General features: G+C 33.5%; 2 protein-coding genes across 2 annotated transcripts; one reads left to right on the top strand and one right to left on the bottom strand.

Annotated features, from left to right (window-relative positions):
• The first annotated feature begins 18,463 nt into the window (after positions 1 to 18,463).
• On the top strand, positions 18,464 to 20,749 carry LOC132628030 (zinc-finger homeodomain protein 2-like). The gene is made up of 2 exons (XM_060343716.1): positions 18,464 to 19,710; positions 20,251 to 20,749. The coding sequence occupies exons 1-2, from the start codon at positions 19,158 to 19,160 to the stop codon at positions 20,583 to 20,585; spliced, it is 888 nt and encodes a 295-aa protein (XP_060199699.1). The 5' UTR covers positions 18,464 to 19,157; the 3' UTR covers positions 20,586 to 20,749.
• Positions 20,750 to 24,621: 3,872 nt separating this feature from the next.
• LOC132629142 (uncharacterized) lies at positions 24,622 to 26,571 on the bottom strand. The gene has a single exon (XM_060344872.1). It carries the CDS (start codon positions 26,569 to 26,571, stop codon positions 24,622 to 24,624), a length of 1,950 nt encoding a protein of 649 aa, XP_060200855.1.
• Positions 26,572 to 27,893: the final 1,322 nt, after the last annotated feature.

Below are 27,893 nucleotides of genomic sequence, written 5' to 3'. Positions count from 1 at the left end.
AAGGGTTTAGTCATAAATAAACTGGAAAAAAAAGCGCGGGATGTGAATGTAAAGATGCTTAAAATCCAGGTATCGAAAGGGAACTGATTTAATCAATTTGAAACATTTGCATCAATTTCATTTAAGATCGTCTTGTAAATCAATTTCCTCATTTTGAAAGTGATGTTATTGACACCCTTTAATTCTTATTGAAAATATTGACGTTCGAAGAAATTAAGATGACGCTACTTATATCTAATAAAAAAGCAGATTTGAAAAGAAAATTGTTTTGACTCAAAAATGTACTATTACACCTGAACTAAAAGATAATAGTATTGAAACTTCCAGAACAAAACCTGAGTAACCGGACCTGAAATGACTTGAGGTGATCTATATTTTTAAGCATCAAACCCATGAATTAAAATACCAAACCAATAAGGATTCTCATTTAGGAACAAGCAGAACCCAAACTTATACTACCTATAGTCACTTGGCTGTGTTAATGGCTAATACTCCATTTGTAACGACTAGACTTTGCCCAAGAAGATAAATATTAATCCCACATATAAGCAATTAGATGTTTAACCACAAACAAGTATCAGATATGAATAGTAAACGAAGTCCACTGTAATTTTTTGTCTAATGACAACTGAACACAATTTTTCTGGAAATGCCATGGATTCTGATCTCGTGTGGTTGGCAGTGTCGTTGAGTCTCAGAATGAAACTCTCCGGCTCCGGTGGTCATGCAAACAAAGAAAAGTAGTAGGATTAGAAAGAAAACCCGATTAAAGCAATTATGGAGGATAAAGAAGAAAGTTAAAGAACTTATGCCAAACAAATTCAAAAACATTACATTCACTATAACTTCAACAATCTGAAGAAACAAACAAATTCAAAGCCGATACCCATATATCGAAATATAGTACACATCAGTTTCCTCATATCATACTACAAAAAGTAGAACCAAAGAAACATTTTCTCATGGACACTGCACATAATTTCTGATTTGGTTCAAGTTCCAGAAAGAACTTCATTCAAACAAGATTATCAGCTTTACACAACTTCATTCGAATGTAAGCTCAAAATTTGCAATCGCAACACTGAAACAGATTCGTTAATGGCTGTTGAAACAGAGGCTATTAATCTTTCTGTGTAACAAAGGTATAGGGATTCATTGGCTAAGTTTAACTTCAGAGGAAGGGCGTAAACAATCTGAGAGAATCTCAACCTTCCTCTCTTTCTATAAAATGCCTCATTTTGAGCATTAAGAGATATTTAGGTTAATTGAAATATAAAACAACACCTAATCATCTCAATTCGATTGAATCATATTCTGTTTTTTTTTTCTAAAGACAACACAATGATGCTGAAAAATACACAAATTGGACTTCTAAATATCACCCACCATTATTGGCGACTTATTCTCTTGTCATTTATACTATCGTGTGATTTGCCCCATCCTCCCTCTTCACAACACATAAGAGGTAAATTATAAGAGAGAAATGACCAGGACTTCTCATATCTTGGACAAAAGAAAACTTAGCACCTAAAAGGGTAGAAACACACTCAATGGAAAAGAAAAGGACAAACTTGAATGCCATGTCTCTTCTTCTTTGAGAAGGCAGATGAACATGAAATCAACCTTCACTCAAACTCAAACCAAACAGAGTCAAAACCAACACAAGGATTCAGATATATGAAATGAAGGTAAGGATATGTTTCGGTTTTTCAGATGAAGGGGAAGCAAAGTGTATGTCGAACATGTTCATCTCATAATGCTACATGTAAACTATTTCAAATGCTCAGTAACCAGAATAAATCATGCTTCAAACTTCAAAAGCTCATCCACAACAACGAAAAAGGCTGTCTATTTATTCCTCTTTTCAGTTTTATAAAACTTATCCATGGTCTGATCCGACAAGATGAAGGGGTTAATATTACCAAACAGTTTGACGATATGAGTCTGTTCCAACACCACTTATACTATCAAAACAAGGTACTGTTTGATCACATAATTAAAAAAAAAATGTTTTAATCAATGTCTCCCCTATCAACATTTAGTCTAATCATATTTTAGCCAAAAAACACTGAATTTCCACTTTTATCTAAGTAGAAATCTAAACAAACAAGAAATACCATTAAACCGAGCTCTACTGAACAAACACGTAAACACAGAGAGGCATGCAACACTCATATGGAACATCAGATAACTGAGTTAAACACAGAAAGATTACATATGCAAACAAAGAATCACAAATTCCAATTGAATTAAATCGAAACTAAATGGGAAAAAGTGAACGGGGTACGAGGTCGTGGATCCACACTCGAACACTAACAAACTCCGAGCTTGAGTACGCTCGGGTTCGGGCAACAAGGAATAAAACGACCTAATATTTTGAATCACACTACCCGAAGATGTTACGACTCAAGAATATTGATATTTTTCAAGAGGGATATATGCGGCTAGAAAGAACTCCCTCCAATGGATCAAAAAGTGAGTATTTATAGGATGATTTAGGGTTTGCTGGGTTTTTCAAATTCATGAGCGGGAATTTGAAATCTGAAAAATTCAAAATCGGGTCCAGGCTCGTTCTAATCGGAAGGTTGAGGTTTTCTTCACATGTTTGGATTCAGATCTTACCTAAAAATGGTGAGATCTTCTCTGGTACTGACCTGCTGTCTATTTGGCTTCATATGAGTCTTGTAATAGGCTAAGATGGCTGTAGGGGAGTTTGCACGAAAATGGTATCGACAAAATCTGTCAATGACTGGTGGAGTTCGGCTCTATATCGAAAATGGAATCGTGAAAGACGCGGGGCTGCTGTGTTCTTGAGGGTCTTGGGAACGAAAATAGGGTTTGGGTATTAAATAAATAAGTGGGCCGGGTCAGGTGTTGTTGGGCTGGTCTGTTAAAAAATATGGACATTTTTTTGCACGGATTGCCCTTCGTTTGGGGTGGTCTTTAAATTTTGCCCCTCAAATTTGTGGTCTTTAAATTTTGCCCTTCATATTTGTGGTCTTTAAATTTTGCCCTTTGCTTGGAAAGATGAGCGAATATATGAAGTTCTGGGTTCGAACCCCCGCTTAGGCATAAAATAAAAAAATAATTTCGCAAGGCAGGACTGGGGGAGTGTATGCCGGATCCAGCATACAATCTTTAAGAAAAAGTTAAAGTTATGCCGGATCCGGCATAACTAAAAGTATGCCCCTCAAGGCAAAGTCTGTCCCCTCCGGCAGACTTTTAGTTAAACATAACTAAAAGTCTGCCGGAGGGGGCATACAAAATTTAAACTTTGCCTTATAAGGCAATTTTTTTATTTTTTTTTTGGTTGAAAGTCTATTTTATTCCATCCAAAAAACTTGTACAACACAAAGTTGAAGCTGACCTTCAACTGTACATGGTAAAATTCCTACTCACTAACTTGTATAAGTCAAACTAGGAGAAACTATTACATTAAAAAAACAACAACCAATTTCAATCAACTACACTTAGCTAGGGATAGCAATTCATTGCAGCAAGAGCTCTCTGCCATTTGAAGTTGTTCCTGCCTTGGATGTGAATATGTTGTGCAATCTCTCTGCAGAGTCTATCAGGAAGAAACTAAGTGTTTTGAAATCTGAGTAGGTTCCTTTCTCTCCAAACCAATGCCACTAGCATACCAAAAATGCAGCAAGTAATGGAGCAGTGGCCTGATTTGTGTCTAGCAATGTGTGAGATCCATTTGATTTCATCTTGCCAGCCCCCTATTCTTCTAGTGTACCCCAGCCATACCAACAATATGTACCACAGCCCTTTTGTGATGGAGCATTCAAAATAAAGATGGGAAAATGTTTCTTGGGTCTGCCCACAGAAGATGCAATCAGGTGGCACTTGAATGCCAAATTTGTGAAGTCTATCAACAGTTGCTAATCTACCTTGTATTGCCAGCCAAAGTGTGAATTTGTATATGGGATGGACATTTGGTTGCAGCATAATACTTTTCCATGTAACTTTGGTATATATGCTTGAAAAAATACATATATATGCTTCAAGGCAAAGTTTGCCCATAAGGCATAAGTATGCCCCCATCGGCATAAGTTTGGTAAATCCTTAACAAGTTTATGCCAATGGGGGCATACTTTTAATGGGCAAACTTTTATGCCGGATCCGGCATAAACTTATGAAAGAATTATCAAAGTTATGCCGGAACCGACATACTTATGCCAAGTCTGCCATAAGGCATAAGTATGTCGGGTCCGGCATAACTTTGCTAATTCCTTCACAAGTGTATGCTGATGGGGGCATAGCGAAATTTAAACTTTGCCTTGTGATTTTTTTTAAAAATTTTGACTGTGTGGGGGTTCGAACCTGAAACCCATGGGATTTAGCGAAGGGCAAAATTTAAAGATTTCAAATATGAAGGGCAAAATTTAAAGACCACCCCAAAAGAAGGGCAATTCTGCGAATTGCCCAAATATGGACTGGTCGTTTGAGTTGGGCTGGCCGAATTAGCCCTTAGCCCACATGGTTTTTAGGGTTAATTACGGACTGAACTAATATTTTGGGCTTCTAAATTAGATCAAATATATTATGTAGTAATAATAATAATAAATTTCGTAATTAGCGTTAATATAATAATCTTATCATTAGTATATAAAATATAAGCAAAGTAATAATAGAGTAAAAATATTACCTAAGTTATATCTTATACATAATAAGTAAGTAGCGATGTACGATGTATTAATACTTAACAATATTAATATAGTAGTAGAAATTATAATAAAGTAAGGGCGAAAAATAAGATATTCGATTTATTAATAATTTAGAAACTCAAGAAAATGAATTGGAATAAAGGAGGGACGAAATTGGGTGTCAACATACCATATCAATTTTTCGGTTATTTCATTTTGTATAACCAAAATTAGACTTTTCGAAACCGTCCCATCATCTCGGTTTTTCTTCGGTATCGGTACGGTTCGGTTAATTTTTCAGTATTTTTTTTTAAAACCTCATATAGAAGTAGTAGAAGTTGTACACGATACCATGCATACTTGTATAAGACTTTGACAAGAACTCTCTAGCCATTTTATTGTTTAAAAGGTGAAGAATTAAGAAAATATGAATCACGACAAGAATAGAGATCCATTCCACTATTTTATAGTAGTGTACGATAATATTTAATAAAGACAAAAAATTTAGATCACACGAACGGGAAATAATCAATCAAGATGAGATAAGAACTGAGTCTAATAAGATTCAGTATCCAATAAAAGAATTTAAATCATAAGAAAGGAAAAATATGTAATACCATGTAGCTTGTTACTAAAGATTGTTGGAATACCTTATAACTAGTTACTACTTGAGGTGTTAGAACTAATTTAGTTTCAATGGGGGTAACATAACAGGTTTCGTAGTTGGATTAGTGTTAATTACTTGTTGCTGACTTGTAATCATTTCCATCTTCCAAGGCACAAGGCGAAAAATTTAATGGTTTATCAATTTTAAAATTAATATATAAAATATATATTACACATATAAATATATTCGGTACGGTTCGGTATTTTTTAGGTTTATTTTTATAAAATAAAAAACCTATCCAATTTTTCGGTATGATTAAAAATTTATATAAAAACCATCAGTTTTATTAAGAATTTCTAATAATCGGTTCGGTAAAGTTCGGTTCGGTCGGCTAAGTCGGCTTTTACAAAACCATGGACACCCCTATTAAGAACGACTTTGCTTGAATTCTTAGAGTTCCTACTAAAAGTGGCTCTTGAAAGTGTTGGATTAAAATTGAGATTAGTGAACAAGTTGAATGGTTAAGCGCTTTCTGAAAATTCACATGGCATAGTGACATAATTCTTTTGTGGATGCTGGTTTTGCAACAAAATTTTTAAATCAATAGTAGTGTTATATGCAATATGTTTTTTCAGAAGACTAATGAGCATAACAAATTTGTGCTGGGTTCATTTGGAATTTTTGGAGTTTTGGAATCAACCTTTTATGATATGATAAGAAGAACCTTTATTTTATGAGTTCTCTTGAATGATGCACACCCTCTCTTTGTTTTGGAGTTTTGGAATCAACTTTTTCTTTCTTCTGTTTGAATTGTATTGGGAAATAAAAGTTCGGGAAAAAAAAGTGACTCTCTGATCTCAACTTCTTTAATTTAATGTCGTTTACAAAAAAGAAAAGAAAAAAAAAACGTAGGAATAAAAGTGAGTCTGGAGAGGTTTGTTTCATGAGTGCTACTCTTTTCATGATATGTAGATCAGTTTTATTAGTTTCAATAGTCGTCTCTGTATCTTTCTCTGTTTTTTTTTTCTTTATTGTGTTTTTAAGTGTGTTGTATGAATGCTACTCGTGTGGTGTATGAGTCTGACTATGGGTTGATCAAAATTGCATTTACTTCCAGGCGTATATATCTTTTGCACATAGTTATGTCTCTTAAATTTTTTACAAATAAAATTATATATCTTTTGAAAGAACTGCATATGAAATGGTTATTTCGTGATGATTGGATTAATGAATTCAGAAGCTTATAAATGTATTGCATTCTTTGTTCGTGTATAGTTTTGATAAAGTGTGAATTTTACATAGTTCTGAAAATACTTCAAATATAAATCCACTATGTTCTATTACAATAGCGTGGTTACATGGTCATATGCTGCTCTTTTTGCTTCAAATTTCAGTATCTCACGTGGATTAAATTAAGTTATGCCCTTAAACTTTGAAGGTTCATGAGTAGTATGTGTTAGAAATTGGATGAAGAGAATAGAAAAGAAAGGCTTGAGGCGTGATATTATTACTGTCTCAAAAGAGTGATTGTCTGTCTATGGGGTTAGCAGACAATGCTCCTTTGGGATACAACAAGCCTATTATCAGTTGAATTAAAAGTGATAGATATGGAGTAATTACTTCTCTATTTATAGAGAAGATAAATAGTTGAAATAGACTTGATGCAGGATAAAAGAACATTTTGTGGTGGTGGTGATTATTCATAAAGTATGCAGGATGGCTACGCTGATTTGAAACTTCTTCGTTGCCCCATTATTTTAGATACAGTTAAAGTGACGTGACGTTTTCGTTTAAGTTACTTCAAATATGTTCTGTCTTAACATTTGCTTATGAGACGTTCAGCTTTCCAGCTATCTTTTTTTTTTTTTTTTTTTTGCTGAAGTTTAAAAGCTTTCCTAGAATGGCCAATGGGGCTATATTTTAAGGATGAAGAAGAATTGAAGAAGCAGAGCTTGAGTTAAAGGTTGTGTTGCATTGTTAAAAGTGGAGTCTTTTTCTTCTTTTTTCTTTGAAGAATCAATTCGTTAACCGTCCTAATTACCTTCCATTGGTGTCAATAGCTGTAAATATTACTTTGTATTTATCAAGCCTTTAAACGATTAAGTCAGCATTGAATGTAATCTTTAGCTGCAAAAAATACATTGCATTTACTTTACTAGACTTATTAGTTTTTGATGTTAACTAGCAACTATTATCTTAAAAAGGATTGGTAGAAGAAAAGTTTGATCACAAAGGTACACCAGAACACCCATTACAGGCTAATTAGAGCTAAATATTTATTTCAGGTGTTGTACGGTTAATGTATTACTCATAAGATCCTGAAATCCAAGTTTGCAAGCTTTAGAGGTTTGTTTTCTTTGCCTTTGTTGCATTTGTGGTATTTGACTATTTGAGCAATGACAGCTTTGTCACTGAATTAAGCATTGTGTAGTACATAGCTGCTCTTTTACGCTTATGGTAACCTATGGTTTCCTTTTCATTGATAGACGTTATATTGCTATTCAACTTTTCTATTTTCTAATATTTTGAAGAGCGAGTTGAGATTCAGCTTCGACGTGCCAGATTTTGGTCATTAAAATAAACATACAGTTCATTTAGTGTTTATGTAAGAAATATCTTCTACTTCAGTTCATATAAGTTAGATTATTAGAAAAGATTCCTTTTATATATTAAACTCTTTTGTGCTTAAGGTAACATAATATTGCTATTGCTTCATTTTTCAAGTTTTGCTTTTCCCTCTCTTCTTAATTTTACATCTCTTTATATGTTTATAATCATATTATCCTTAAAAGTACAATTCACTATAAATAGGCCTACAGCAGGACTTGACACTACCTTGATCTGTAGCACGAAGGATGGTTAATTGTTTGAGGGTGGTTCATTATGATGATGGCCATAAGGTTCGACTTGCAGTTGATATGAAAAATGTCAAACATTTTTTAATGGTTTGATAAGATATGGTAATATTACAAGGTAGAGGATAGGGATAAATAGTGTTTGATGATATTTTTTTAAGATTAAATGTTCACAACAATGTATAAGTCTCAGATGAAGCAAGTTATGTGGAGTAAGAATCACATACTTTTAATCCCAACGGAGGAAAAATACTAGGTGATTTCTTCTCATCTGTGCGAGTCTTGGTGGACAGATTTACCCGGTACATGTGCGGGTAGGATATTGCAGGTACCTATGGAATTAGTCGAGCTGGCTCGGACACTACAATTATCAAAAATGGTATTCTCATGTAGGCTGCTTGCTCAATATTTCTATTGATTCATGACATTTTATCTGTCTGACTTCATATGGATTATGAATACAAGCGAAGGACGAGAAGCAGAGGAAATCCTTTATATTACTCTCGCCCTGTTTCTATTCGTGTGAGGTGGAGGTAGCTGCATCTGCTACTTTCTTTCCACCCCTGCCTGTGCAAATTGTGCTATACAATCAAACCTCTCTTCTCTCTATAACATCAGTTGTTCCAATGTTTTTTTGCATTGTTGTTATAATGAAATGTTGTTATAGAGAATATGTAATATAACATAACATGAAAGATTAGCTGTAAGTTCCACAAAAAACATGGTTGTTATAGTGAATTGTTATTATAGAGGAGGGTTGAAAAGAGGTCTAACTTTAGATTGTATGTATATATATATATATATATATATATATATATATATATATATATATATATATATATATTGCACTAGATTTATGTGGTAATTCATTGATCTGGTGACCATAATGTTTCTTCACAAAACTTGGAGAACTACTCATCAATTATCACTGTTCACCTGGAGGTCATTGATGGAAGGCCTGAAACAAGGGTAGTCGAGTCATTCGTGGTGGATGTTCCAGATGGGAATACTAAGCATGAAACATGTTACTTAGTCGAGGTCCTCATCCGGTGTAATCTCAAATCACTAGCTGATGCGTCAGAGTGCTTAGTTGTGTAGGGCCATGTCGAGCCTATTGACATAATGTAGGTTTACAACTCTCTGCATATGACCAATCATTTTTCTTGAGCAAGCAGGGATTTGATTAGAAGGCCAGTAGAGTGACTTGGTACTTATGTCAGTCCTTCTCGTGTCAGAAGTATGTATATAAGGCACCGTGGTTTGTAAAATGCAACTGGCTATTTCATAATGTGAAGAACCAGCCATGCTGTTTGTGGGTGTGTGAATGTATTGAGCTTGGGTTGCAAATATCTATGCTCATTATTGTAATTATGACACTATAAGCTTGTGTATCCTTAAATTTGGAGCGTTAATAAGTACGAGAAACAGTATTGGTAAATTAAAAAGTGTGCTTTGCTTTTTGTTGTATATTTCTCTCTCCCTATTCTTTCTGGATATTGCATTATCTCCTCTGCATACTGTATATATGTAACTTCCCTTTGGTTTAATTTCTTCTTATGGATATTGTATTATCTCCTTTGCATCACACTGTATATATGTAACTTCCCTTTGGCAATTTCTTCTTATGGATATTGTATTATCTCCTTTGCATCACACTGTATATATGTAACTTCCCTTTGGCATAATTTCTTTCTTAAGAAATCATGCAGTGCTTGAACACCAAAAGAGAAAAAAAAACTTAAAAGAGGCACCTGAAGGTGTGGTATAGCGATCAATGAAGAGGGTTGAAACCACAGGAGATCAGGATTCAGATTTCAAAAGAGGCAAAAATTATTAAGTCATCTTTTTCTATCCGTTGAATTACAATTCATTTAATGTGCTCAAACAAATCTTGACCGCGCATCGCGCGGGTATGTATACTAGTTAAGTATAATAGATAGAAATTGATAAATGTTGATCTCCGTCAAATTTGAGTTCTTTGTTTTGGTGCTAAGAATGGGTCAAGCCTAAATGACAATTTTTTGCGCGGAGTGCCCTTCTTTTGGGCTGGTCTTTATATTTTGCCCCTCATTTATGCCGTCTTTAATTTTTGCCCCTGCCGCCTGTTTAATGAAAGTTTTTTGACGAAATTACCCTTATCCCATTAAAACCCTTTCTATTTCGTCATCTGCCCTTTTGTTTTCTTTTTTTGCTTCTTCTTTCCTCCTCTGTTTTGTGTCTGTCTCATCTGTTCTAAAACTTAGGTACGAATTTGGATCTTTTGCTCGATTCAATATTTGTTTTTATGTTAAATTGTTGTTTGTTGAATTGATATCTTTGTCTTCGTCGCTTTTTATATTTAATTGATCTTTTTTTATTTAAAATTATAGTGTTTTGTTATAGTGTCTGTATGATTTTTTGAACTTTAGTTTCGTTCCCCATGTATATATTTTGGTTTTTTGAATGTCGTATTATGAATATCGTAATATGTTTTAGTTGATTTTGATATGCGTTTTGGTTTTCTCTTTGTTGAATCTTTGAAGTTTTGCCTGTGAACAGCTGTTTTATGTTGTTGCTGCTGTTTTTGTTTAATAATCTGGTTTTTGTGAAGAATGTGTTTGTCTGAGGCAACATATGCCGGGTCCGGCAGAGTTCTTGGTTTTTGAAACTGAAGTTATGCCGGTTCCGGCATAAAGTTATGCTTGTTCCGGCTTAACTTCATGAATTAAGTCAATTTATGTGTGTCTTGGTTTTTTGGTGTTGTCTTGTTACTAATTTTGGTTTTTATGCAATCTTATGTGTTTTTGGTGTTGTTTTGTTGATAATGTTTTGTTTTGCTTATGAAAATGAAAGTTTGCCTCTAACAGCATATTTTGTTCTTTTGTAAAGTGAACTTCTGCCTCCTCCGGCAGACTTGTCTAATTCTTAACACTTGTGTACTTTTTTATTTTGCTTATGAAAATGAAAGTTGCCTCTAACAGCATACTTTGTTCTTTTGTAAAGTGAACTTCTGCCTCCTCCGGCAGACTTGTCTAATTCTTAACACTTGTGTACTTTTTTATTTTGCTTATGAAAATGAAAGTTGCCTCTAACAGCATACTTTGTTCTTTTGTAAAGTGAACTTCTGCCTCCTCCGGCATACTTTTCTAGTTCTTAACACTTGCGTAAATTTTTGTTTTGCTCATGAAAATGAAAGTTTGCCTCTAACGGCATACTTTGTTCTTTTGTAAAGTGAACTTCTGCCCCCTCCGGCAAACTTGTCTAATTCTTAACACTTGTGTACTTTTTTATTTTGCTTATGAAAATGAAAGTTGTCTCTAACAGCATACTTTGTTCTTTTGTAAAGTGAACTTCTGCCTCCTCCGGCATACTTTTCTAGTTCTTAACACTTATATACTTGATGTTTTGCTTATGAAAATGAAAGTTTGCCTCTAACAGCATACTTTGTTCTTTTGTAAAGTGAACTTCTGCCTCCTCCGGCAGACTTGTCTAGTTCTTAACACTTGCGTAAATTTTTGTTTTGCTCATGAAAATGAAAGTTTGCCTCTAACGGCATACTTTGTTCTTTTGTAGAGTGAACTTCTGCCTCCTCTGGCATACTTTTCTAGTTCTTAACACTTGCGTAAATTTTTGTTTTGCTCATGAAAATGAAAGTTTGCCTCTAACGGCATACTTTGTTCTTTTGTAAAGTGAACTTCTGCCCCCTCCGACAGACTTGTCTAATTCTTAACACTTGTGTACTTTTTTATTTTGCTTATGAAAATGAAAGTTGTCTCTAACAACATACTTTGTTCTTTTGTAAAGTAAACGTCTGCCTCCTCCGGCATACTTTTCTAGTTCTTAACACTTGTATACTTGATGTTTTGCTTATGAAAATGAAAGTTTGACTCTAACGGCATACTTTGTTCTTTCGCAAGGTGAACTTCTGCCTCCTCTGACATACTTGTTCAGAACTTTGCCTGATTATTTTTTGTCAACTGAAGTTACTTTAATTTCAAGTCTAAGTCATTGAGCATTGTATACTAATCAAATGGAACGTATAAACTAATCAAAATCATAACAAAGCAATAAATTTGATCAATTCTATGTTGTTGAGTAAAATTATGATTCGAAATGTTGAATCTCAACTGAATATCAGTTGTTTAGTTCATAGAAGATGATTTGTTGTTATTTTCAAATATTAACAAATCTAAACTTAATAAAGCATCAAATTGAGTTGAATTACGTTCAATTGAAACGCTATATATTATGTATTTATCTTTTCCGATGTTGTAGCAGCAAAATCAATAGAGATTTCTCCGGTGAAATGTTGGAATGATGGAACGATTGAAAGGTTTGTTGTTGGAATGATGGATAGGTTTAATTGGATGTTTGGGGTTCGTTACAGACTTTCAGGTTTTTATATGTTATGGTAGGGATAGTAACGTCTTTTTCTTATTATCTTTTAGCTTAGAAGGGCAAATATTAAAGACCACGTATTACAGGGGCAAAAATTAAAGACCAGCTCATTTGAAGGGCATTCGCGCCAATTGCCCCCTAAATGAGGCACATGGGCCTGTCAATGGTTTACGCTGGGGTCAAATGATTAAACAACCCAGCACAAGGTTATTTGATTGTCACTGGACCCGATGAGGTACACGTGTCGAAGAACTATTGAGTCAAGAGTTATTTCTCCTTTCATCCATTCTTGAGTATATGTATATTCTCATCTCCCTGCTATCCTTTGTTACTATTCCTCTGTTATCTTTCTACTGCTTTAGTTTAATCGTGTAAACCTCCATTATAATAGTTAGTTTGCTTTCAATCAAAGGAATTAGTTTCCTGTTGTTAGCATTTAAGTCTTTGTTACATTTTGATGGCTTTGCATACAGATTAGAAAACTTTCAACCCAAAAAAAAAAAAAAAAAAAAAAAAATCCATATTTGCTCAGTGAACATGGGTGTCCATATCAGTATGTGGTCCTTTAGTTGTTGAAAATAAGTAAAAGATGCAAGAAAAAGAATAAAACTGGATGTCATATTAATAAGTGAACATAATTTTAGCTCAGATTTAAATACATGTATATTTGTGATATAAATTGACTATTATGCAATATTACATTTTTTAGGACCGTTTGATTGAAATCAGGATATTCGTGGATTATTATGCTGGAATTAAAACTAGGACTATAACTTGAATAACGTATCGTACCTATTCATGCACTTTTTTGTGTGTGTGCAAAACACCTGAGTACTAAATGACTCGAAAAGGTGCTATTAATATGACTTGAAACTAGTTTAGGGGATACTAAAACCCGCATAATTCCAATATCTCTTTGAAAAACATAAAAAAAAATTGGGAGATAATTTTGCATTCTTCCTAAGAAAAGCAAATAAACAAATAAGGAAGTAAGTAATCTTTTGCCCCTCACAATTTAGTCCCAGCATCCCGACGCTACAAGGAAGTATAGAAATGACAACAAAAAATTTAATATTTGGCAACAACTTAATTTTATTGTTGGCAAATGAACTTTTTTGTTGCCAAACAATTTAATTTTGTTGTCATAGTCTTGATTACTATTGCAAAAAGTACTTTTGGCAACAAACAAAAAAAATTGTTGCACGTTGTTGCAATAACAGCTGTTGGGAAAAGTTTATGCAACAATTTTTTTTCTTTTTGTTGCCAAAAATACTTTTTGCAACAATAACCAATCTATGACAAAAAAAAAATTGTTGCCAAATATCTTTTTCCTTGTAGTGCGAATTAAGGATGTTATAGACCATTTATGTCATAAAAAGCAAGAAGAATATAAACTTATGTGTCGTTTGATTACATGTTTGCTATATTTAAAGGCCACCTTTCCAATATTACCAAGCACTTCAAAGATTATGTTTGAGAAACCAGAATACAATTTTGACTGATTAAATTACCAAAACTTATAGTCTATTGATAAAGATGAAAGCTTCTAATAATAAGTGAGGTTTTAATTCTCACTGTCTGTCTCCTTTCTTTAAAAAAAAAAAAAAAAAGAATTCATGGTAGTCGATATTCGCATAAAAATTCCTAATTAATTCAAATTTCTGTCGCCTAAGTGTTAATTCACGATTTAAATTCATGCTATATAAAACACACAAAGATAACTTTATCGGTGTTTAACGCTCCTTTAAAAATGACAAAAACTTTTAATGGCTGCATTTCCCAAGTTATCATATAAAATGATCATGACCTGGGGTAGCCTTCTGATACCTCCAATGGTCCATTATCTCCATGTTTCTACATTTATAGCATCTGCTTCTGACTAGGTTATCTAAACAAAATTGTAAATAATTAAATTTATATCTATATAGAGTGAAACATATTTTTATAGGCCCAATTTAATATTACCAATTTCAACAATTTAAATTAAAGTACGCAATCACATTTACTTTAAATAATTACTTGTAATTGACTTGCAAGAAGGCTGATGTATATGTCTGTATAGAAAATTAAATTAATTCAACTGGAAATATTTAAAATAGTCCCTTCTTTGAATAAAACAATATATCTTGGTACATGTACACTTTGAGTTGCACTTGCTTATTATATTCTTTTTTTTTGGTGATTTATTTGTTTATAATAAATAGAACGCGATCCTAAGAAGATCGACTATTGTTCGTTTCCGAGCTTAAATTTTTTTTAATTTCGTCAGATCTCTTTGTACAAAGCTTGTCAAGTTAACTTGTTCCCATGACACCCAAAAGAGTTGCTCCTAACATACTCAAAACGACGACTACTAGGACAAAATATAATAGAATTCAAGTTATATATACAGATATTGTTATTAACTTTTTATATTATTAGTGTAATTTAATTTATTATACTAGACTATCTTAATTAATGTCATTTCTTTTGTCTCAATTTATATGATATTTTTCCCTTTTTAGTTTGTTACAACAATGTCATATTTTTATATTTAAAAATAATTCATTTTATTATGAAGTGATTTATAGCCACATAATTATTGATGACTTGTTTTAGATCATAAATAATAATAATCTTTACTTTTTGGGACTCTCAGCCAAGTCAAATAATATCACATGAATGAGACAAAAGAAATACTAACATTGATACTATCAGCAATGCATGCAACAAGGGCGAATCCAAATTAGCTTTATCCCATTTTTTTATATAGATATATTATGAAATTTAATAGTAAATATATATCATCCAATTATTATTGTAAATTAAATATTATTAAAAAAAATATAAATTTTAAATCCGTATCAATAATTAACTTAACCCCAATATAAAATATTTTAAGAAATCTTAACAGGATGAAAACCCTCAATCATTGCAAGGAAAAGATGCATTGGCATTTGATTTAGCAATTGGTAGTACTCCGTAATAAATTTTCAAAGAGCTGAATATATCAATGCCTAGTCCTTCTCTCTTTTATTTTTTAGTCACAAGATGACGCAATTATCTACTCTCAATTGGCGAGCCCCTGCAATATTACTGCTAACGCAATTGCCTTAATTAATTAATAGTATGTAAAAAGATAAGCAAGTACCGAAGCAAATAACAGAAATTAGACATGGGAAGAGAGCAGAGGCAGTACCAAATTCATGTGTATTCAGTACTTCATAGTTTCTTCGTTTCAATTTAGGTATCATACTTGTAGTAAAAAAAAAATTTATACTTAATAATAATTTAATATTAATTTTTAATTTTACATTAATAAAATTATTTATAACTGTAAAAATTTCTATAACTTATTTAAACCACAAATTTTAAAAGCCTATCAATTTCTCTTAAATTTCGTGTCCAGTTAAATGACTTCACATAAATTAAGACGGAAGCATTACTATGTTTTTGAAAGAGCGGCACTTTCTATATTTAGTACTAACTCTAAATTCTAACCGTCAACGTGATATATTTAAGATCACAAGATTTAAGAAAATTTTCATACATTACACACATCTTTAATTTAATGTTACACAATTCAAAAATATTTCTTAATTTTCTTAAATTACACGCCGATTAAACTATACAAAAAAATTGAAATGAAGAGCATTTTTTTATACGAAGCATAAATCTATATAAAAACCGCTAAAAATTTATAAATAATAAATTTTTGAACTCCATGTGTGGACATACTATGAGAGATAAGATTAAAAAGAAAAATATTCGGGACAAGGTGGGAGTGGTCTCTGTAGAGGACAAGATAAGGAAAGCGAAGCTGAGATGGTTCGGACATGTGAAGGAGACATACAGATGTCCCAGTGCGGAGGTGTGAGATGTTAGCTCTGCTGAGTTTAGGAGAAGTAAAGGTAGGCCAAAGAAGTATTAGGGATAGATGATCAGACAGGACATGATACAACATCTTACCGAAGACATGACATTAGATAAGAGGTTATGGAGGATGCGTGTTAGAGTAAAAGGTTAATAGGTAGGTGTACGTTACCTAGCTTCTCTTTCATATTAACAGTAGTGATAGTAGTATTACTCTTGTAGTTTCTTGTTCTTTGATTTATGTTAGTATTTGTTGCTTCTTATACTCGATTTCTTATTATTTTGTTGTAACTATTCATTTTTTTTTTCCCGAGTGCTTTCTCATGCTCTCCTTTATTTTGTCATGATCTCACTTCCATATTTTTTTAATATTTTTTCTTGAGCTGAGTCTATCGGAAATAATTTTTCTATCTTTTAAGGTAGGAGATAAAGTCTGCATACATTCTAATCTCCTGAATCCCACCTATGAAATTACACTGAATGTATTACGTTATTGTTGTAATAAATGTTTGAACTCATACTAAATATAATATATTCAAAATCTTTAAAAGTTGAACTGATAAAAATTATTCTAATTTCGTTTTTTTCTTTTTCTTTTAGAGAGAGATGAGAGGGGGAGGTCGTGGGGTAAGGGGACGACATCGAGTATATCACAGAAAGAGTTAAGAGATTGCTTGGGGGAAAGCATGGAGTTTTCAGAGTTTGCAGAGAGAAGATGACATACAATTACACTCGAGAGAGAGAGAGAGAGAGAGAGAGAGAGAGAGAGAGAGATAAAAAGGAGAATTTGCAAAATTGCATCATTCAATCCGTAGAGCGTGAATAATAAAAGCTGAGCAGCGTCAAATCAGATTGCAGGGCAGAATCGCACTATTTTCGCGTCATTTTGGAGTGTATGTAACACGATAAAGTAAAAGATTCACACAGTAATAGGAAACTTGGCAGACCAAGATAAGAAGTTAGAGCCCGTTTGGATTGGCTTATAAGCTGTTTTCAGCTTTTTTAAGTGTTTGGCTGGCCAGCTTAAAGTCATTTTGTGTTTAAAATAAGCTTAAAAAAATAATTGAGCCCATTTGACTTAGCTTATCTAAAGCAGCTTATAAGCCAAAAAAAATAAGTTAGACTACCCCAACTTATTTTTTTTAGCTTATAAGCTGCAAACAGCTTCTAGGCATAAGCCCATCCAAACAGGCTCTTAGACATTAGAAAAAGAACCGCTACGTGTGGTGGAGTTAATTTCTCAGTATAGTAAGTGAATTATTTCTCGAATAAAATTGATATGTGACAAGCAAGAACGAGTGCGTGATAATCACCTCCTTTGTTAAAACTAGGGTTGGGCGAGGAGGGGTAATAATAAATATCCACTTAGAAGTTTTCAAGGGATACCATAATTAAGGTCATAATTCAATATATGTATTATGTCAAAAAATATTTTACGACTCTAATGTTATAGGAGATCTTTACAACGATTATATGTAGAATGGCCAATAATTATGGGGGATTGGTAATTAATGCTTCATTCTCAATCAACAATATAAGTCTGGAACTCAAACCACGAAAATGAAGTCACATTTGGTCGGAAGCGTCTCCAAGAAATTTCCGGGTCCAAATTTGCATCAATCATACCCTAATCACACGTATAGAACATTAGATGAGAAGTTAAAAAAACAAATTAAAATTAACTAAGGTGAGATAGGGAGAGTGGCATCCAATATATTAAACACCAATCTATAATAGTGGAATCGTGTGGCCTATACGTCACGAGTTCGAGCCTTGAAAGCAATCACTAATGCTTGCATTAGGGTAGGCTGTTATATCGATCACACCTTTTGAGATACGACGCTTCTCCGAACAGTGCTAATACGAGATACTTTGTGCACCAAAATACTTTTTTTAAAATAAATTTTAATAAGTTCATAATTTAAATAGAAAAGAGTAATTAGGAAAAAAAGAGAATTCCTTCACCCACCTCATGGGTGGGGTAGGGGGTGGGGCAATAATGAAGGAGGGTGGTGGGAATGGGGCCAATGTTGGCAGGGCGTGGGAGAGGACAGAACATGACATTGTCGGTTGTTTTCTTATGCTCAGTCCTCTATTGTTTCCCTTAACACCCTCTGCATAAGCTCATCACATATTATTATTCACTCTATCTTCGCTGTTCCGCACTACTCTCTCTTATCTCCTCTCCTCATCACTTTTAACTTTGAAAGAAAAACTTTTTTTAGCTCCATCTCAAGCAACCATGTTGTCTCTTGTTTCTTACATTCTATTCTCCCCCTGTTGCCTCCGAACCAACACACCACTTTTCTCTTCCACAACCTTAAAACAAACCTCATCACTTTAATTTCCTCCCTTATCCTTTAATTTGATCTCTCTGTCTCTCTCTCTTCCAAACCTTTCAACAACAAAAAAATTTAAAGCCAAGTGACAATTTCTTAATCTCAATTTCATGCATTTTTAAGGTGGTGGTCCGCCGGCTTTGCTTCTTCTAAGGTAGTTCTAGGGCCCCATCCTCTTTATTTCCAGCTTTAATTTCTTCTTCATATTACCCTTTCTTTTTCTCTCTCACCCCACATAAGATTTATTTTTTAATTGTGAGTCAAGCAAAAGATTTTTTGAGTGTACTAGCTGATTGCCTTTTTTTAAGGTTACATAAACTTAGTTCAGCTATTTTTTTTCATCTTATTAGAGTTTTTCTAACTTGTACTTTCCTCCTATGTTCATGTGTAAACCATAGGATTACCACATAAGAAAATAGGGTTAGGGTTTCTTAACTAGTCATTTAGGCTAAGTTAATTAGGGTTTTAGTTAAGTATGGCATTGGCTGGTGAAGAAAAGGAAATGAGAATGCCAGGTTCTTTAGGGTACCATTCACTTGATCAAAACACAGATCAAGGAGGCAACAACCACCTCCCACCCACCTTCATTCAAGATCACGAAAAATCCTCTGGTGGCGGTGCAACGCCAGCTGTCGTTGGCGTTGCACCGTATAATTCCGCTGCCGGTGGCGGCGGATCTAATAAATTTAAGGTAACAGCAAGAGCTAGGTACCGTGAGTGTCTGAAGAATCATGCTGCTAACATTGGTGGAAATGTTACTGATGGATGTGGTGAGTTCATGCCGAGTGGTGAAGAGGGAACACTAGAGGCATTGAAATGTGCTGCTTGTAACTGCCACCGTAATTTCCACAGAAAAGAACAGCCGAACAATGAGAATAATAATGCCGGGATTATGGTTGTGCATCCACTACAGCTTCCTCAACCGCTTCCTTCTCCGATACCATCGTTGAATCATCACCACCATCAACACGGCGGAAGGTCTATTTGGACTGCCATGCCACCTCAGCCTGTCAAAATGGCCTTTGGAGGTAACGTTGAATTATGTGATCATCTCATCTAAAAGTTTAATCTGTTATGAAATACATTTTTATTTATTCTTACATCTTATTTTATGTGTCTTAATTTTACATGACATGAAATTTAAGAGTAAAAATGTGTATATAATGTACTCCGTATCCAGAATATCTTGATTTTAAACGTGTCATGTCATTTCTATAAAGAGTACCATTAAGAATAATTAAGATGAGAATGCTAGATTTAGAAACTTACTAAATACTCTTACATAAAAGGACTTCTTTTTTAAACAGACCAAAACATGAGTAAGATACAAATTGAAACGGGAGTGTACTTCATTATGTTTGCACCACATTCCTTCACGAGTGAACTTGTACAGTACCTTTTTTTATGAGCAAAACAGTGAACTTTTTTCTTATAATGCCTTGAGTAGACTCGAACCTAAGACCTCAGTTTGTTCTGGTATCATGATGAATTATATGACAATATCATCTAGAAGTTAAAATTGTTAGAGAGAAATTATATGTTTATTAACTTAATTATGTCTTCAACAGGTAGCGGGGGTAGTGGGGCTACGGACTCATCAAGCGAAGAAATTAACTTCAACACTTATCATCAGCAGGCAACTTCATTGCCTCCACAACCTCAACCACCATATGTGTTGGCTAAGAAAAGGTTTAGGACAAAGTTCAGTCAAGAACAGAAGGAAAAAATGTTGGAATTTGCTGAAAAGTTAGGGTGGAGAATTCCAAGAGAAGATGACACTGAAGTACAAAGATTCTGCTCTCAAGTTGGTGTGAAGAGACAGGTTTTTAAGGTTTGGATGCATAATAATAAGAACCCTTCTGCTAAAAAGAACACACAAGAAGATCAACCTTTAATTAATTAAGAGGGAAAAACGAAATTTATCGGGATTTGGCTTCTACTTATGTAATCTTACTAGGAATCGTACGTAGCTAGCCAGCTTTTTTTCTTTTCTATGTAGCATTATTGTAACTAAGGAACCCCTTAATCAGATTTTATTGTCGTACTTGGAACCTTTATTCATCTGAATTTTTCAGCTCTTTCGTACACTCGTTGTCACTGAATTTTAGACTAATTTAACTTAGGAGTAGTTCTTTGTGGGTCAAAATGAGTCGAATAATAGATCATGACCCAATTTTTCTTCGATTTTTATTTTGCTTTTTGAAAAAAGTGAATACGAATGTATTGTTCGTAAATTATTAGCTTAATTTGCTTCAAGTTTAGAAAATTCTTAATCCCCACAGAGACTAGCTAGTGACTTAGATTACATGTTTGGACCTTATGTCATGTGAATTAAATCTGGTACTCAAGTGTAGAAAAGAAGGGCAAGTCAATCATCATCGAGTATTGAAAGTTGGGGTTGATCCTAAAGATTGGTCCAAAATGGATTTTGAATCATTAAAAAGATATTCTAATCTCCGAGTTAGATTTTTTTTAATTTGAGTTGTATGACCCATTTGATCGATAATTTTGAGGGTCATCATTTTGGTTTCAATATGTTAGATTAAGTCAAGACACGGATAATGATCTAATTCGTTTAAATTTGGATGGATTTCTAAAAATGAGTTTATTTTGCCGGAAAACGCCTTTCCAAATGGAAGGTACGCAATTATAATATTGCCACAGCCAGGGACCCGGCACTTTTGTAACCCAAAAAAAATAATTTTGAAATCAAACTTAACCCATTAAAAAAAAAAAAAAAAAAACTAGGCACAGAATCTGTGCGTGAAAGGACCAAATTGTAACTTTTTGAGTTTGGTCCTTTCACGCACGTTTGGTCCTTTCACACACAAAATCTGTGCGTGAAAGAGGGTATTTTTTCTTTTTTTCTTTTTTTTTAAGCTATCAAAATCACGTTTTTTTCACACTTTGAGCAAAGATTAGTCATGTTTCAAAACCCCGAAATATCAATATTTTATATAGAACTTAATATATTTTTTGCGTACAATAACGTCGGTTCATTACATCAAGTATACCTAAACGTTTGCATCGTCGTTTAGGGGTTGTAAAGTACCCCGAAGTAAATTTTGTTTGCTTAGAAACTTGTCATCTTTAGATCTAAGTGGCATATTTTATAGGGTTTTGATTTAAGTGTTTTGAAATAAAAATATTATATTAAAAAATAATTCATGCAATACGAGAGGTTCAATTAAGGTATAATATATCTCATTCAATGCTCCCACCAAGGTTTGATCCCATGTTGTTAGCATAAAAAAGAAGTAAGTAAAAAAGAGAGGTTAAACCACCAAGCCAAATTGGTGAATGTTACAAAGTAGACACTTTTTATTTTTTATTTTATTCACTAATGCTATCTAACTCGTTTCATAAATTGAATTTCGAACCTCGAAATTGACATTCAAAACATCATTACCACGGGATTAGCATCTCGAAATAGATTTTTTATCATTAGATTTTTACTAGAGAAGAATGAAGTTTTTGCACAAATTTGGGACAAAATTCAAATTGAATGGGATAACGGGCGTTTTTTGGAAAATCGGCTCGGCCAAATCGCCTTGCGGCCGTTTGTCCGCATAGATCTCGAAAAAATACCCTGAAGAATTTTTTTTTGCGTAAATCAGACATCTGAGTGCAAAGTTATGATCATTTAAAGTTTCAACAATTTACAACTAGTTTTCTACCTATGCTCCGGTCTTTTTTTTTTAATTACGTGAGTGAAGAGGTATATGTATACTTGATGTAATAAGCCGATATTATTGTACGCTAAAAAAAATATTAAGTTCTATATAAAATATTTATATTCCAACGTTTTGAAACGTGAATAATCTTCGGTCAAAGTATGAAAAAAAACTTAAAGATAACAAGTTTTCAAACTTACTTCGAGGCACTTTACAACCCCTAAAGCGACAATCCAAACATATATGTATACTTGATATAATGAGCCGACATTATTGTACGCTAAAAAAAATATTAAGTTCTATATAAAATATTTATATTCTAGTGTTTTGAAACGTGACTAATCTTCGGTCAAAGTACGGAAAAAAGCTTAATTTTGAGTTTGATTTCCAAAGAACAAAGATGATAAGTTTCCAAGCAAACAAAACTTACTTCGGGGCACTTTACAACCCCTAAAACGACGATCCAAACATTTAAGTATACTTGATGTAATGAGCCGACGTTATTGTACGCAAAAAAATATATTAAGTTCTATATAAAATATTGATATTTCGGGATTTTGAAACATGACTAATCTTTGCTCAAAATATGAAAAAAACGTGATTTTTGATAGCTTAATAAAAGAAAAAAAAATACCCCCTTTCACGCACAGAATCTATGCGTGAAAGGACCAAACTGTACAGATTCTGTGCGTGAAGCCTAGTTTGATTTTTTTTTTTTAATGGGTTAGTTTGGTTCCAATTTTTTTTTTTTTTTTTTTTTTTTTTTTTTTTTTGAATTACAAAAGTGTTGTGCTCCACAGCCAGCCATTGGATCAAAGGAAACATTCATCTAATGTGAATGTTTGCAAGAGTATTGTTGATCTTTATTATTTTTGTCGAATATAAAATTATAAATGCAGTGTCTATTCATTTACTTTGTGTTGTCCATTTCAATTAATTATGATGCTTGTGGGGGTTTCTGTCGGTTTTAAATGTACGTTTCCTCTTTTGGAAATGGTTTGCTGCTTCTTTTTTCCTTTTGGAAAAGTAAAAGGTTGTATTTGAAGCTTATAGTTATCGCCATATCTCCCGAATCTTGACCCTGTTATGAATGATGTTAAGTGCCATGGACATTTCTTGGTAAAAGTTCATCCATATGTGTCTTTTGCATATACATATTTATAACTTAATCATAATTAAAGGATATCTATTCTTACATTTATTTTTTAACTGTTAAAGTTGAATTGTTTGATCTGGTGAAAACACACAATACAAGTAACTATTTTATTTATAACTCTTCTGTATCCCATATGGGGCCGTTTGGTGGACGGATTAAGTGATTTATCCCGGTATAAAATTTGAGATTAAATTTATATTTTATTTTCTTGAGGGTGACAGACATTAAACCAGAATAAATTTAATACCACAATCAAGGAATTATCTATTTCATACAAAAGGCAGGATAAATAGTCGTGGTTATGACCCCAAGATAATTTGGTTTTTAACCAAATTAACGACCCCTTGTCTGTGTCTTCTTTTACTGCGAGTAAGAAGAAGAAGAAAACGATATTGCTCACAAATTTTAAATATTGATGTTAGTCGGTGTCGAATAAAAGAATTTGAAACTTATGAGATTACAATAAATTAACTAATCTGGCGTTAATTTTAAAATATCACTAAAATAAAAGAAACGCATCACTAAATTGAAAGAAACGCCCGTCAGGTAAACGAGGTGTTAGAAGACATATCACTAAAATCTTAAAATATTTGCATAAGCCTTGTAAGTAATACATAGTATAAAAGTTGAACAGGTCGAAATAGACGGACTTAATAAAAAGCGCATTAATGAGGCGTGCAGAGGTTAAGATGAGCTAAACAGTGGGTCATACTCCAACTTGCAGAAGTTAATTTTGCCACGGCTAGTTCCGACAGGGTCAGGTAATGAAATATATGTCGACTTGCATATTTATAAGCTTTTGAATAGAATGAGGTTCACAAATATAGCAATTATGCGAAAATATAGAGAACTTTCCTCCATTTTTTTAATATCCTCTTTTTCGTCTCTTTTTCATGTACTTTTGTGTAGAAGTTGATTGCCTCAATCCATATCTTCACTTATTTCTGATATAAACAAAGTACTAGTATATATTTAACATGTAGGTCAAGACACAATACATAAAACACATTATCCATAGTAATATTTCAAAAACTTAGGATCATATACGCATACAGGATAATAATTTAAAAAGTTCAGAGAGTTTCTGAACTAACCCTTTGATTAAATTATTAAAGAGAAGATTTCAAAGTTCTATTTGGTGGAGCAAAAAACATCCCTTCTTCTTCTTCTTCCACAACTAGCACTTTCTTTCCCTTTTTAGTCTCTTTTTTTCCATTTTGCATCACTTTTTGCACTGTGCTTTGAACATTCCCATTATTATCAAACTTCATTTGCGTGATAATATTCATTTGTGACTTCACAAACTTATACTTAGCAAGCCATCTTTGTATTTTCCCAGAAGTAGTCTTTGGTACACTTCCAACTTTAACAAGTACCACTAGTCCAACTCCAACACCCTCTTCTTTCATTACTCCTTTCCTTATTCCTTCACAAATTTGCTTCAAAAACATATCACTCTCTGTTTCACCCTTGCTCTGCACCTCCGCTACAACGACAATAGATTTGTATTCAGATTCAGACATCTCGAATGCGGCAACACAGCCACCTCGTATGAAATTCGGGCAACTATTATAAGTTGTTGTCTCCAAATAATGTGGATGTATTTCTTGTCCATTTGGGAGTTTAATAATGTCTGAACATCGACCTGTCACGTATAAAAATCTTTGTTCTCCTTTGACAACTCCTCTATCCCCTGTTCGGACATAGCAATTTCCCGCCTTGTTTTTAAGTCTAGCATTGAACACGTGTCGAGTTAAAGATGGATGTCCTAAATATCCAATAGCATTGCTAGGAGATGAAATCCATATTTCTCCTTCAACCCCATCTTTCACAATCTCATTTGTTTCTTCATTAACAACTAAAATTTCAATGTCAACATCTTCATCAAGTCTAGCACTTGGTAAGAGCTTTTTGTATGTTGGAAAAGTCCAAAAGTTGGCAGAATTACTACTTCTCCATGATGTTGAAACAAATGTGCCATTTTCAGCTAAGCCATATGAGGGAGAAATTGCCAAAGGATTTAGCCCAAAAGGCTTGAACACTTCAATAAATTCTTCAACACAAGAATTATAAATTGGCTCGTTAACGATGATCAAATTCTTCAAGCTCAACATACTAATAGGATTAACAGTTCCTGAAACAGTTGCCCCAGCATGACCACGTTTCAGCACGAGTGGTAAAGCAAAGGAAGGAACCGGAGTGCAAGTTGCCTTAAACTCCGAAATCAATTCAAGCCATATTCTAGGACGATTGACAAATGCATTCGGGGATGTCAACACACATGTTGCCCCTGACACAATCGTTAGTAACAAAAACATTAGTCCACAATCATGGTACTGAGGTAACCACGAGACAACAACCGTATTTGGGTGAAAATCATAAGCTTTCCTCGCGACTCTAACGTTATGAGCTGCAGAGCCTGCAGTCACTAAAACAGGCTTAGGAATAGCAGTTGTACCAGAAGTGTACTGAATTAAGTACACATCATCAACATTGCAACCATTATAATTAAAGCCACTAACAGAATTCACATTTTCTAATTGCATTTTCATTTTCTTGCCCTTCAAATCATCGGTTGAAATCCATTGAACCTTCTTCAAGGCCTCGGACAACTTCTTATTACTCGGTCTTGCAACATACTTCTCAACATGTTTGATGTAATCGCGTTGTGTTATAGCAACTTTAGGCCTTGTTTGGGACACAACTCTAAGTAGATGGTGGTAATTTTCGTTCGAAAAAGATGGATGAGGAGGTACAATTGGTACAGCTAAAAGGCCAGCCCTTTGACACCCAAAAATTATTTCAACAAATTCAAGTCCTGGAGGGCACAACACTAGAACAACATCATTTTTTCTTAAACTAAGCAACAACTCTGAGGAAATGCATTGAGCTGAACTATTTAGCTCTTCATATGTGAGTGATGGAGGCTGCATTGGGCCATTTTCGGCCCAAATGAAAGCTGGTTTGGACTTAAAACCTGGAAGTTTAGCCCATATTGAAAGATAAAGATCCACCACAGGTTGGTCAGGAAAAAAAGGGTCATAATTTTCATAGTTCATGGCTAGAATTTAAGTGTAATTGTAGAGAGATATATGCTAAATTTTTGTATGAGCAAGTAGTGTTACTTGCATGTTGCTATATATACTACGTACTGAGAAAATGAAATAGGGAATTTAAAAGGTTTGATTGGGAAGTTTTTGATAATTTGAGGATATCCTGGTGGGATATTCTTATTTATACATCAATAGCCTCGTCAATTTCATGTCTTATTATATTAAACTACTACGTTATTACCCAGGATACTGTTGATTGGACAAATTGCCGCATATTTATCCGTATTGCTACATCAAGATGATGTAAATATAATGTTTTTTATTACATGCACAAATCATATTTTACAGTTTTGATAATTTTGCAATATATTGGTACCTTGACATATCTTTTGATACCATATGATTGTGCAGTGAATTTGTATATTTCTGTTTGGCCAAGCATATGAGAAGTTTAAAAACTTTTTTTTTTTTTTTTTTTTTTTGGAGATTGAGGTGTTTGGCAAAAAAGGATGTTTTGAAAGGTCGCAGAAGAAATTTTTTGTTGTTGTTGGGAAGAAGTTGCAAATTCTAGCTACTTCTTAATAGAAGCAGAATCAAGACCAAAATATCCCTACAAAAAAATAAATTACCAATCTAGGTTAAGGCGAATCCAGCATTAAAAGTTTACGGGTTCCTACTTCAACCTCTAAGTTAATATTCATTAAGAATTGAGTTCATAATTAAATATTTATAGATATTTAGTAACTTTCTTAACATATACATGATATTATTAAAAGCTATTGGTTCCAGTAAACCTGTACGTTCTCTTCTTGATCCGCCCTGAATCTATCCCTCATTAATTAATATTAATACATCTCTCAGATATACATACAATCCTCTTCTTTTTTTTTTCTTTTTGGTTTTTACTATATTTGTATTGATAAAACACTTTAGTATATATTCTACTATAATATTTGGCATGACTAATTCATGTGTAATTCGTTACAAGACGAGCTCATACACCAGTACTATATAATATCTGTCATGGTAAGCAGGACACAAATCTGAAATTTCCTAGATTGTGTCGTAAATTCCAATGAAGTCAACTTCAGTAAATCGAATATCCACTTCTCTCTAAGCCAGTTAGCACTTGGTGTTAATGAAACTGTTAATACATGAGATTACAAATGAGATTAAAACAACCGAATTGTTTAAACTTTAATTGCACGTTATTGTATGTACATCTATAAGACAGCACCTACAGTTTTCCTGTTACTGTTCTGTTTTACCAGATAAGATCAGCATTGCTTTGCTTACGTAAGCCTCAAAGTAAGAATATTCTCTTCAAA

The sequence above is a fragment of the Lycium barbarum genome, chromosome 2 (assembly GCF_019175385.1).
Source record: "Lycium barbarum isolate Lr01 chromosome 2, ASM1917538v2, whole genome shotgun sequence".
NCBI classification, from domain to species: Eukaryota; Viridiplantae; Streptophyta; class Magnoliopsida; order Solanales; family Solanaceae; genus Lycium; species Lycium barbarum.
The sequence above is the reverse complement of the archived record's forward strand: the minus strand, read 5'-3'. Positions and strand labels throughout refer to the sequence as shown.